The 12572-nt window shown below is 49.3% G+C and overlaps 3 protein-coding genes across 3 annotated transcripts; 1 reads left to right on the top strand and 2 right to left on the bottom strand.

The window, feature by feature from the left end:
* Positions 1–2664: 2664 nt before the first annotated feature.
* Positions 2665–3921, top strand: LOC124661234 (50S ribosomal protein L34, chloroplastic-like). Its single transcript, XM_047199096.1, has 2 exons — positions 2665–2939; positions 3500–3921. Exons 1-2 carry the CDS (start codon positions 2696–2698, stop codon positions 3751–3753), a joined length of 498 nt encoding a protein of 165 aa, XP_047055052.1. The 5' UTR covers positions 2665–2695; the 3' UTR covers positions 3754–3921.
* Positions 3922–4306: 385 nt separating this feature from the next.
* Positions 4307–5839, bottom strand: LOC124662901 (cytochrome P450 94B3-like). Its single transcript, XM_047200683.1, has one exon. The coding sequence runs from the start codon at positions 5837–5839 to the stop codon at positions 4307–4309; it is 1533 nt and encodes a 510-aa protein (XP_047056639.1).
* Positions 5840–7392: 1553 nt separating this feature from the next.
* Positions 7393–8928, bottom strand: LOC124662900 (cytochrome P450 94A1-like). The gene has a single exon (XM_047200681.1). It carries the CDS (start codon positions 8926–8928, stop codon positions 7393–7395), a length of 1536 nt encoding a protein of 511 aa, XP_047056637.1.
* Positions 8929–12572: the final 3644 nt, after the last annotated feature.

Raw genomic sequence — 12572 nt, 5'->3', positions numbered from 1 at the left:
TGACAAGTTGCCGATGCAATATCTTGGAAAATGCTTGTGATCCGTCGGCCGATCAATTGCAAAAGATCGGTCGCTCCCCACACGCGTCACAGCGACCACCAAACCCACCCACGTGTATATCTAATTTTTCTCTTTCCTCCTTTGGACGACAACAGCTCCTTCTCGCCGGCCGCCAGGACGTGGGCTTTCCTCCGCCGGCCGCCCGGACGCGAGCTTTCCTCTGCCGGCTATCCGCACGCCGCGAGCTCTCCACCGCCAACCGTTCAGCCACATGAGCACGGCGGCGTCGATATTGAAGGCCCGGTGCATGTGTGTTCGTCGGCGCCCCAACTCCTTCCCGGCGAGCGCGTCGCCGCCCCGCTTCCTCCCGCGAGCGTGTTGCCCAGCGAGCGCGCCGCGCTTGAACCTCCCCTGGCCGCCGCCTCAGCGCATCCTTCGGCGAGCGCGCCACCCTAGATCCTCCCGCGGGCCGCCGCCCCAACGCATCCTCCGGCGAGCGCCTCTGCTGTGGAGAGCGCCGCCCCAGCACATCCTCCGGCGAGAGCCTCTACCAGTGAGCGCGTCGCCCCTGCTCCTCCCCAGGCGAGCGCCTCATGTTCCTCCCGGCGAGTCCATCCTTGGCTCCCCCAGCTGTGCCCTACCCCTCCCCCGGCGAGCGCGCTCTGCGCCTCGTGCTGCTTGGGTACTGCAGCGTCCTGACCACCAGGTACCACCGTGGTGATGTCGACGCCAGAGCTACTGGGGGAGATGGCCAAGGACGTGTGCGCGGGTAAGGTAATTTTGTTGTTGTTGTTTTTGTTGTTCATTATTATTGTAAATAGATTTGTGATTTGTTGTAAATATATTTCCGCCTTCTTTGTTAAAATGGTTACTGGCTATTGTTGCAAAGACCTAAATTAGTTGTTGTTTTTGTTGTTAATTAATCTTGTAAATACATTGTCACATTTTAACCATTTAAACTATTGTTTTTTAGTTAAAATTGTTGTTAGCTATTGTTCTAAACACCTAAATTAGTTATTGTTTTTGTTGTTAATTAATGTTGTAAATACATTGTCATAATTTTGTCGTGGAAACTTTTTTTTAAAATTGTTGCTAGTTATTGTTGTAAACACCCAAATTTGTTATTGTCTTTGTAGCTCAGTAGGACATGTAAAACTTGTGCATAGCTGCAAGCGACCTTCTCGTTCTACAATTTTCTATTCCTCCTTCCTCCTTCCCTCGCCCAATGCCCGTTTTCCTATTTCCAATCTCCGCTGGCATGTTTGAAATTTCAATTCCAACATGACTTCCCTCGTTGGTGTCAATGGTAATAAGTCTTCAAGAGTGAAGTTTGATATACTATCCTACCAAGGTTCACCCCGTATACAGACCTTGTCCCAATTCACTATTTTTTTCATAAAAGGGTTCAATTCACATTCCTATGCGACCCCATATTCAAAATATAAGAGCATCTTCAGTCGCGTCCCTCAAACCGTCCCCGAAAGGTATTTGGGGCGTGCCGAAAAAAAAAACGTTCCCAGCCCCATTTTTGTCCAACGCGGCCCAATACGGTGTCCGGCGCCCCGAGCCCGTCCCCGCTACACAGGGGACGCTCCGGGCACGCCAGACACAACGAAATGAGAGGCGAGGAGGCGCGGGCCCGACGCGTCAGCGGCTCGACGCTCAATCGCCGCCTACGTAGCGACGGTGCAGTTGCCTTGCCGGGAAGCGGAACCGTCGTATTGGCAACCGCGTCGTCCGACGCGCCAACCGCCGGAATGAAGCGCGGACTCCTCGGAAGAGCAACCGCCGCTCTCTTCGACTTCTGCGCCACCGCTCATCCGCGCTCAATAAGACCCGTACGTAGGCGCTTTCGGATCTTCAACCGGCCGCCATTCATCCAAGCTTCCATCCAACACCTCAAGCGACGATGAGCTACATCTCCGAGCTCTCTTCCGACACCTCGAACAAGGGCAAGCCTACTGGATGGCGCCATTGCTGGGACAGAGCCCGGCCGCCCAGCAGCCCAGTTGACAGCGTGGAGGAATGACTAGGCGTGGAGGAGGACGCGGAGGAGGAAGGGTCAGAGGAGGCGGCGGCGGCCCGTGCGAAGGAGGAGGCGGACGCGAAAGCGAAGGCCAAGGCCAAGGTGCAGCCGGCGAGCACCAGCGACGACGAGGAGGACGCTAGTTCCTCCGACGTGTCGGCCGACACAGTCTCTTCGGAAGAAGTGACGAGCAGGAAGCGTCACCGTGATGACGACGACGAGGCGGGGCCATCATCAAAGAAGAAGAAGTAGCTAAAAATAATTTATATGTAATTTAATCATGTTTTTTCGAAGTTTTATATGTAATTTGTTTATGTTGAACCTATTTGAATATTAGTAAAGAGTTTTCTTCTATCTATTTAAATTATTTTTAATGTTTAGGGGCGGCGGTTGAGGGACGCGGCTGGGGAGCGATGTCCTCCAAACACGGTACGAACGAAATACATCCCCCAAACGTTCAATCTGGCACGGTTTGGCGGACGGTTCGGGGAGGCGACTCGAGATGCTATAAGATTAACGGGCTGTACAGGCCGGAGTTAACGAGCGGGCCAACGGATGTGCTCAACTAAACGTGAGCTACCCAAAACAGAGGCCCAATCAAACATCTCAGCCAGTAATGGATAAAGGCGTCAAGTGTGAGAGGCTAGCCCGCACTCTGACTGCACAGAAATGGCGTTTGCCGTGGCCTCTCCAATGGCGTCCCTCTCCCACCACTCCGAGAGGATCTCGGCGGCGGCTATCGGCGGCGCTCTCCGCCCTCGCAAGGCTGCCCCTATGGGGGCCTCCGCCTCCCCATTTCTCCGGAGCTCATTCGTCTCGTCCGCCTCCACCTCCATCTCCTCCGCATCCACCTCGTCGCTCTCGGCGGTGGTCTCGGCGTCTCTAGCCTTCACGTCCGCCTCATCGTTCGCCGGTGAGGGAAACTCCTCCTTAGGTGTTTGATTTCTCGGTATTGTTGGGCTAGTTCTGTTCCGTGAGGCTCGAGGGGAAAATTAGCCGGACAGGTTTATCCAGCATTTTGTCTCAAAAATCCTAAAATTCCACCATTGTGGTACCTGTTGGTTGATTGACATGGTGCGATAAGATCAACAATGTCTGGCATATATGATAGACGCTTTAGTTATTAGCTCCAAGCGGACAAGTTGTGCATACGATTTTCAAGTTATATACCCAATTTGTAATTTTGTGTCCAAACATAATTTCAAGGATTAGTTTGAGTGGGTACAAATTTTTAAAATTGGGAAAATTGTCATTGATGAAGGTTTAGCTTTTCCTTCCGTGCCCAGCAACTTCCACAGTATCAGTGCATCTAAATTCAAGAGCCGAAAGCCTGAATATACATGCACTGCAAAATCTCACAAACAAGCTAAGTATAACTGAAAATCATGTTCTCTTATCAAGAACTCAAGTTTTAGGAAGTAGTCTTGACGCAACTAGTCAATGCATCTGATATTTTTACACTATCTTTGTCAGGTTCATCTTTGGGGATTGAGTTCAGCTACAACAGATTAACAACACGAAGACCTCGTGGCCTGCAGATTAGAGCTGGAAAGGCTGCCCTCTGCCTGACCAAGAGGTCAAGATCTAGGAAGTCACTTGCCCGTGTGCATGGTTTCCGAAGGCGTATGCGTACTACCGCTGGAAGAAAGGTCCTGAAGCGTAGACGTGATAGAGGAAGGAAGATTCTCTGCACAAAAACGAACTCACCCACTGGGACAAAGTTTTGAGTGCTCTGCACTTTGAGGCGCTCTGTAGTCAAACTGTAAGTTTTACTCCTTATTTGCATCCCATGTTCTCAGCCAATGTTCATCTGTAACAGCAGTTGCTGAACATCCTTTCCCTGTTGTTTCCGGTCATAACTTGATTTCTGAACTACATTTCACATGTGCAGTTTATCCCCTCTGGTTGTGGGTGGCGGTCTTTAATATTGTATTGTTGTGTGAGATCATATTTTCTTTGGCGCTAAATTCTGTAACTTTGTAGGATCCAAATGCTATATAACAGCCACATATTTTTGAGCACTATTAGTGCATACCTACATCTTAACAGTTTTGGAAACACTTGCATCTTAGGAGGAGCACTTAAAGTAGTCGTTGGAATCTATTCCTCACCTTTTCTGTCCTCTTTTAGGACTTCCTTCTTTTTTGTTGCGTTATGTAGTGAATTTATAGACTACCTGAATCTGGTGCCTCAAAACTAGCTAGAACCATAAAATCTAGGACTAAAACCAGAAGGCAAGATAGAGGAACAACTTGTAGGGAAATGGAACATTCTAGCTGTTTAGTAATCCCTCTTCTTCACTTGCATCGGCAAGCCGCCTTCCATTCGCAATGTCAACGAAAACACAAGGCCCGGCTGCCTGTCGCCACCGATGTACAGGAGCCTGAACCTCTCGAGTACACATGCAACGATGGACTTCATTTGTATGTAGGCCATCTCCTTGCCGAGGCACATCCTTGGGCCAGCGTGGAAGATAGTGTACTTGAACGGGCTCACCGGTCGAAATGCACCCTCCTCGTCGAGCCAACGCTCCGGCCTAAACTCCGCGCAGTCCTTGCCCCATATCTCCTCTAACCGCGCCATGGCGTACGAGCTATAGGAGACCTGCCAACCTTTTCCCACGAATGTGCCATCTGGCAGGATGTCGTCGTGCTGGCAGCAGCGCGAGTCCATGGCCACGGGCGGGTATAGCCGCATGGACTCTGTGATTGCAGCATGCAGGTAGTGCATCTTGCCCAACTCGTCGAAACTGAACGCCGCATCCTTGCTCCCGCTGGATGCCCGCACGGTGCGGATATCATGCATGATCTTATCCTCCACCTCGTGCCGACCAGATACCATCCAGAAGAACCAAGTGAGTGCCGAGGAGGTCGTGTCTCGCCCAGCTACGATGAAGTTGGTGACCACGTCACGGAGGCTCTCTTCACTGTGCTCTTCGCTCGAAGCAAAGTGTGACAGGAAGTCATCCTCGCGCGCCAGCCCGGCTGTTCCCTTCTCCCTGCGCTCGTGGACAATCCTGTCCACATAGCCATGGATTGTTGCGAGCGCCTCGCGCATCCGCCTCTCTGGCTCCATGTTGAGTAGCTTCTTGATCCGCCATGCCCAATTGACCGGTGATATCAACCGGGCCATGACGATGCTCTGCGCGTCGTTTAAGGCACGCATGAACTTTGCAGGCCCGTTCACCCCAAGGCCCTCCTCGGTGAGGCATGCCGGGTCCTCGTTGAAGGCGACGCGACAGATGTTGTCGAACGTGAAGCGCTCTAGAACATCTTGCACATCGAGTGTCCGGCCGTCTCGCTCTGCCTGGGAGAGCAGCGGCAGCAGCCGCTCGATGACTTCAAACCGAACGGTGCTGACCACGAAGTTTCTCAGCGAGCGTTTGCTAAACTCATAGCTGGCAGCTTTGCGCTGAGAAAGCCACTGGTCGCCGTCTGAGTTGAAGATGCCGTGACCGAGCAAGTCTTCAATGACAGAAAACACGAACTCACCCTTGGGGTAGTTCTGAAAGTTGCTCTTCACAATGTATTCCACATTGGCTGGGTTAGCAGTGATGGCGCCGGCATTAAGGCCAAGGCCCTTGAAGTTAAAAAACATGGTGTGTGTGGGGCAACGAGCGATAATACCAGCCGACCACTCGAGGAGGTGGTGCTGGTTCTTGATGAAGTGCGGGAGCGTGCCGACGATGGGATAAACCTTGAGCCCGTCGGCGTGAGGTTGCTTCCTGGTGGTTCGGCATAAGCAAAAGAAGCAGAGTAGAGGTAGGAGCAGAAGGAGGAGCTTGGGTAGGGCCAACGTCATGGAGAGCTCCATGGTGATCTGATATCTCAGGCTTGCCAAGTCCGAACTATGGGAGTGAGTTGGGTGCTTGGCAGCTAGCAAGGCAAGCGGGATTCTCAAGTAGAGTTGTTGCGTTTTTGATGTTATATAACCACTTTTCTCTTTGATATATCTGGTATAGTTATTCATGCCCATACTTAGTCTCCGGTCGGAAGTTGAGCTCTGTCAGTGCTTTGACTTCAGTAAGTTTAGACTTGAGAGCACTTGTAGATCAGGAACGGTTGTGGCCGTGCGAGTAGTTTGAGCGACTGCATAATCTGGCAATGCTCAAAGTCGTGTCTTTGGCTTCTGCCATATGACAGGCATGTCCATGGGAAGTCAATATGATTCCGGGCAACTAATCAAACTACGTTTGCAAGTGAACCATCAGTCCAGGAAATCTCTTGAACACAACTGAACCATGAATAAACACTAGTAAAACCAACACAAATTAATAGTTCCTGCTGAAAGAAAATAAGCTTATATACTCTTGAATAGTTAATGCTGCTTCAGTTGCATAGGGCTGATTCATCCAAGTGCAACAAAAGAATTTGGCATTTTAAAGCTATGCCTGAGGCATGACTTAGTAATTTTATATAAGTACTACATAGTATTTTTCAATTGATACTCCAAACGGGTAGGTCAAGGCATGTTACACTCTAGCACTTTATGCATGAATTCGGTAATCATTTTTGTTATTACTAGTTAATGCAAGTGAACCATAGTAAAATTAGTTTCTATAGCCATTCCACTTCAGCTAACAGTTGGGTTAGTCCTTTTATGCAAAATGAAGAGCTGAAATACAATAGTTCAAATCTGTGTTTGCACACAAGCCCGGAACTGCTCCTTGCAGATTCCTCGGTGCCAAGTAACAAAGTTTTTCTCCATCCGCACGAGGAACTCATGAGTCATGACAATTTAGCTAGTTTGGGTGTACGTGTGGTACACTGCAACCAGCAGTCATGCTATTGTAATGATAGGCTGAATAATCTGATGCTCTGCTGTTGAGTACTATTCTGAACCCACACCGATTTCACATGTGGCGTGGCATCTTCTCCCAGTAGCTAGCTTTGCTTCTCTACTACTGGGACTGCTTCCATTGGGAACACAGTTCATCAGCAAGCCAATGATCAAAATCAGGTAGTACCCTTGAAGACGGTTGAAGAAACAAAGATAACTGATAAGAAGTGTCTGTTCCCTTTCCCTCCCAATTGGCGTAGCGTATCAAACTCGGTAGGCCATTTGAACAAGGCAAAGCCATTTGTTCGTACCTTTCCAGTAAGTGATGTATTGATCTGCATACCTTCAGAACATTGCATCAAGTAGTTGTCCAATAATTGAAGATTTATTTGCTGAACCAAGCAAAAACACTACAGAAGTGGAGTACAGAGCAACTGTGGGCAGGTCAGCGACATCACGAGACCAGGATGTGCCATGCTGCTGAACCTCTACAACACGCACGCCACTATGGACTTCATCTGAGAATTAAAACCACAAAGCATTAAGAGTGGAGCAGCCCTGTAGGCAAAGGAAACATGCCTAGCGGTTTAGTGCCCCCTCTTCTTCACTTGCATCGGCAAGCCGCCTTCCATCCGTAAAGTCACCGAGAATACAAGCCCTGGCCGCCCCTCGCCTCCGACGAATTGGAAGCTGAACCTCTCCAACACGCATGCTACGATGGACTTCATTTGTATGTAAGCCATCTCCTTGCCGAGGCACATCCTTGGCCCAGCGTGGAAAATGGGGTACTTGAACGAGCTCTCTGGCCGGAACACACCCTCCTCGTCCAGCCAGCGCTCCGGTCGGTACTCCATGCAGTCGTTGCCCCATATCTCCTCTAACCGTGCCATGGCGTAAGCACTGTAGGAGACCTGCCAACCTTTGCCCACAAATGTTCCGTCAGGCAGGATGTCGTCGTGCTGGCAGCAACGTGAGTCTATGGCTACGGGTGGGTATAGCCGCATAGACTCGGTGATTGCCGCGTGCAGGTAGTGCATCTCGCGCAGCTCGTCGAAGCTGAATGCCGCATCCGTGCTCCTGCTGGATGCCCGCACTGTGCATACCTCGCGCACGATCTTGTCCTCCACCTCATGTTGGTTTGACAACAGCCAGAAGAACCAAGTGAGCGCCGAGGAGGTCGTGTCCCGTCCAGCAAGGATGAAGTTGGTGACCACATCACGGAGGCTCTCGTCGCTGTGCTCGCCGCTGGAGATAAAGCGCGATAGGAAGTCATCCTTGCGTGCCAATCCAGCTTCTCCCCTCTCGCTGCGCTCACGGATAATCCTGTTGACGTAGCCGTGGATCGTCGCAACCGCCTCGCTCATCCGCCTCTCTGGCTCTATGTTGAGTAGCTTCTTGATTCGCCATGCCCATTTGACAGGCGACATGAAACGGGCCATGACGATGATCTGCGCGTCGTTTAGGGCATGCATGAACTCTGCATGCCCATTCGCCCCCAAGCCCACCTCGGTGAGGCACGCCGGGTCTTCATCGAAGGCGATGCAGCAGATGTTGTCGAACGCGAAGCGCTCGAGAACGTCCTGCACGTCCAGCGTCAGGCCATCTAGCTCTGCCCGGGAGAGAAGCGGTAGCAACCGCTCCACAGCTTCAAACCGGACAGTGCTGACCACGAAGTTTCTCAGCGACCGCTTGTTGAACTCATAGCTGGAGGCCTTGCGCTGCCAAAGCCACTGGTCACCGTCGGAGTTGAAGATGCCGTGGCCAAGGAAGTCAGCCATAACAGACACCACAAACTCACCCTTGGGGTAGTTTTGAAAGTTGGTCTTCGCGATGTACTCCACATTGGCCGGGTTTGCTGTGATGGCGCCAGCCATGAGACCGATGCCTTTGAAGTTGAAGAACATGGTGTGCGTGGGGCAACGACTGACGACGTCGGCCGACCACTCGATGAGGCGGTCCTGGTTCTTGACGAAGTGCGGAAGGGTGCCGATGATGGGGTAGGCCTTGAGGCCGTCGGAGCTTGCCTGCTTCCTGGTTTCACGGCGGAAGAAGAGCAAGCAGAGTAGAGGTAGGAGCAGGAGGAGTATGGGGACGGCCGAGGTCAACGAAAGCTCCATGGCCATCGAGATCTCAGGCTTGACAAGTGCAAACTGTAGGAGTGAGTTGAATGGTTGGCAGTTAGCACAGGAAGTGCGGATTATCGAGAAGAGTTGTTGCATCTAGATGCTGTATAACCATTTTGTCTATTTGATTAATCTGGTCTAGCTATTGCTGTCGGCACTTAATTAAATCCCCGGTTGGAATTAGATCTGGACGAGTACTTTGAATCTGGACGAGTAGTACTTTGAATCTCGGAACTAAGATTGGCAAGTGGAGATTATAATGCTGATTTCATGGGAAATCTGGACTACCAGAAATGATTTCATCTTCAATTAGGCTACTCCAAGTCTGTACAGGTGCAAAAAGAGCTTCAAGGATGAGATGGCTCTCCTTGTTCATAAGGCTACCCACAAATCATATTCTGGCATTAAAACCTGGGTTGATCATTTTGTATAGAAGTAGGCTTAGAGGCTTATAGCCTTTTTGTCTTGTTTTTTTGCTTACTGTTGCTAACCTCTAGCAATTAGCCTGTACATACTCTTTATATAAAATTTATAAAAAACATAGTGGGGAAACCCACTGTTCAGCTTAAGAAAGAAAGAACTTTGAAGCTGACTTCAGTAATTGAGAGCACTTGTAGATCAATATTTGGTTGTGCTTAATCCGCAAATTTTTTGACTGTGCTTATGTGATTAGTTTAAGCGAATGTGAAACCAAGCAATGCTCAAAGTCCTCTACTTGGTTTCTGCCACATGACAGGGCATGTCTCTATGGGAAAGTACAAGTTAAGGTGATTCCTGGCAACTAACTTTACTGTATATGCAACCGAATCATCACCTGAAACATAACCAGTTAAGCAGACAAATCAGTTGAACAAACTGAACCAACAAATACTAGTAGATTACAATGTTTACAAAAACACAAACTGCAGTCCGCTGGTTATATTCAATTCTCTTGAATGGTCAATACTGCCTCAGTCAGTTGATATAGTACCTGATTTTTTTATTAGAATATGCTACTCCTACCTGATTCATTCAACTGCAACTAAAATATTGGCATTTGAAAGAGCAGTATATGTTCGACCCATGAATTATAAATTTTATATAAGTACATAAATTTTTAATTATATATTTTTGAGTAATCTATTCCAGCTTTGCTGCCGACACTTGACCTCCGGTCTGAAAATATATTCTAGATATTGCTGCCGATACTTGATCTCCGGCGGGAAGTGGAGCTGGATGTGTACCCTGACTTCAGTATGTTTTCTTTGGGCACTATCGACTTTAGTAACTTGAGAACACCTGTAGATGAAGGACGATTGTGCTTATGAGATTAGTGCCACATATGGGGAGATACAAGGTTAAAAGTTATATAAAGAAAAGGTTCTCTCCTTGCTATCTGCCACATGACAAAAATGTCTATATAGGACGGCTAAGATGATTCGTGGTAACTAATTGAACTATAGATGCAGTGTGGGGGCGGCTCCGCGACGGGCTGCGGCGGCGCTGCCCGCCGGCGGCGCATGGTCTGGGGGGTGGCGCATGGTCTGGGCCATGTGGGCCGCGGCTGCGCGTGCCCGGAACGGAGTCTGCAACCTGGCGGTGGTTTGTGCGTTGGTGCTGTTGTTCCCTTGCAGGACTGCTGGCTACTCGCGTCTTCCCCCGCAGCCGTGTCGGATCCCGTGCTCGGTCGTCTTCTCCGCAACCGGTTAGTGGCGTGGGGGCTGCTAGCCTGGCATGAATAAAGGTGGTGGTCCTAGGGCCTTTTTTGTGCGAAGATGAAGATCTTCCTGAAGTCAGTCCCTCTTGATCTAGTCCGAGTCACTACTAGGAAAACGCTTATTGCCGGCGCACCAAATTTGCCTACTGCCGACGCACCAGAGCCCGCCGGTGGGAACGGGCCGGTGATAACGAGCTATTGCCGGCGCACCAGCTAGTTCGCCGGCGGTAAGACGAGTTATCCCCGGCGCACCTGCCTAGTGCGCCGGTAGTAAGTTATCCAGGAAACCAAAAAAAGCCGATCTAGATCTAGCTCGGGTTCGTTTTGCGTGTTACTGTTGGCCACCTTGCTGTCATTGCCGCGCCGGTGTAGGAGTAGGAGGAGGATGAGGATGAGGATGAGGATGAGGAGGAGGAGGAGGAGGAGGAGGAGGAGGAGGAGGAGGAGGAGTAGGCCGGAGGTGAAGATGGAGGTGGATGTGGACATGGAGGAGGAGGAGTTGGCCGGAGGTGGAGATGGAGGTGGACGTGAACATGGAGGAGAAGGAGTTGGCCGGAGGTGGAGGTTGAGGAGGAGGAGTTAGTCAGAGGTGGAGGTTGAGGAGGAGGAGGCGAAGGTTGAGGTGGTGTGTTCCGGAAAGCTCCACCGGCGGATGTAACATCACTTTTTTTGCCTGGAGTTCGCTGGATCGGTGGTATTCGGTCGGATGCATCCATGCTTTTATTCCTGCCGATTGGTTTCTGGAGGGAGCATCGCGAAGCTCTGTTCTTTCTTGCTATATGGAAACATGCTCCATGGCGAAGTGAGAGGCGGAGAATACCATGGGGCCGGATTGGAGGACTTACTATGAAGGTTCAAGTTTTTTAGCGCTGTTGAGGGGCTTGCTTGGTATTCTGGGTTTCGCAACAGCGGTATGCAAGAGGGGGCGGCAATACAGGTGAAATCCAGAGTCTTACCTTTTAGGATGAAAATCCAAGGTCAGGCCTTAACTGGTTGTGCCTGACAATGACCTTGTTGGAGGCATTGTTTTGAAAGCGGGGACTATCTTCGAGGTGAAAACCTAAGGTCTTCTGAGCGAGCGACGATACTGTTTGTGCACTGTTTCCTTCAGGTGTTGTCTTGGTGGTGGATGTACCGTTGATGCTAGGGCTGGAATACCGGAGTGGGACTTTTCTTTTATGTATTTTTTTTTTTGCTGTGTGCATCCGTAATGCTATTAGAGTATTGCGTTATTGCAGAGGCTGGGTATAATTGATATCTTCTTGATACTAATATATACTCCTTATCGAAAAAACAGAACATCACTCTAAATCATAACCAAACAATCACCGAACACAAATGACCTATGAACAAAACGTACTCTGAATAGCAGCAGTACTATCACAAAAGCGTGAGGTGGTCCATCCCAGGATACACCAAGACCATCTAGAAGCCAATGAATTTCGTTGAATTTTACATGAGAGTGGTAAAATCTCGGTTGACTCTATGTACAAAGCTATAATTTTTTCAGAGGTGTCAGTTGATAAGAACAATTTTTTTAAAAAAAATGAAGATTCTGCTAAAAACTAAGATTTTCACGTGGTATCTTCATAAAGTTGTAATCTTACCAAACATAACATTGTAAAACGCAATTGGCATGAAAGTAGAACATGTGTCTTCTGTCACCTTGACAAGACAATAAATCACTTATTCTTCCAATTGAAATTTGTAAGATCTATATGCTTAGCTATCCCGATAGGTTCTACCTTATATCCATCACGTTGCGTTGCGAATATTTTCAGCAATTGGCTCAATGGTGCCGATCCTAGGTTTAAGCTACTTATTAGGGTGAGAGTGATTCCCGTTATTTGGTCGCTATGGCTTTGTAAAAAGACAATATTTTTAATAATAAAAATGCTTCTCTTATGTAGGTCATCTACCGGTGCAAAATTATGCTCCGTTCATGGCC

Source organism: Lolium rigidum, chromosome 6 (assembly GCF_022539505.1).
Source record: "Lolium rigidum isolate FL_2022 chromosome 6, APGP_CSIRO_Lrig_0.1, whole genome shotgun sequence".
Classification (NCBI taxonomy): Eukaryota; Viridiplantae; Streptophyta; class Magnoliopsida; order Poales; family Poaceae; genus Lolium; species Lolium rigidum.
Note: the sequence above shows the minus strand (reverse complement) of the source record. Positions and strands in the feature narration are given on the sequence as shown.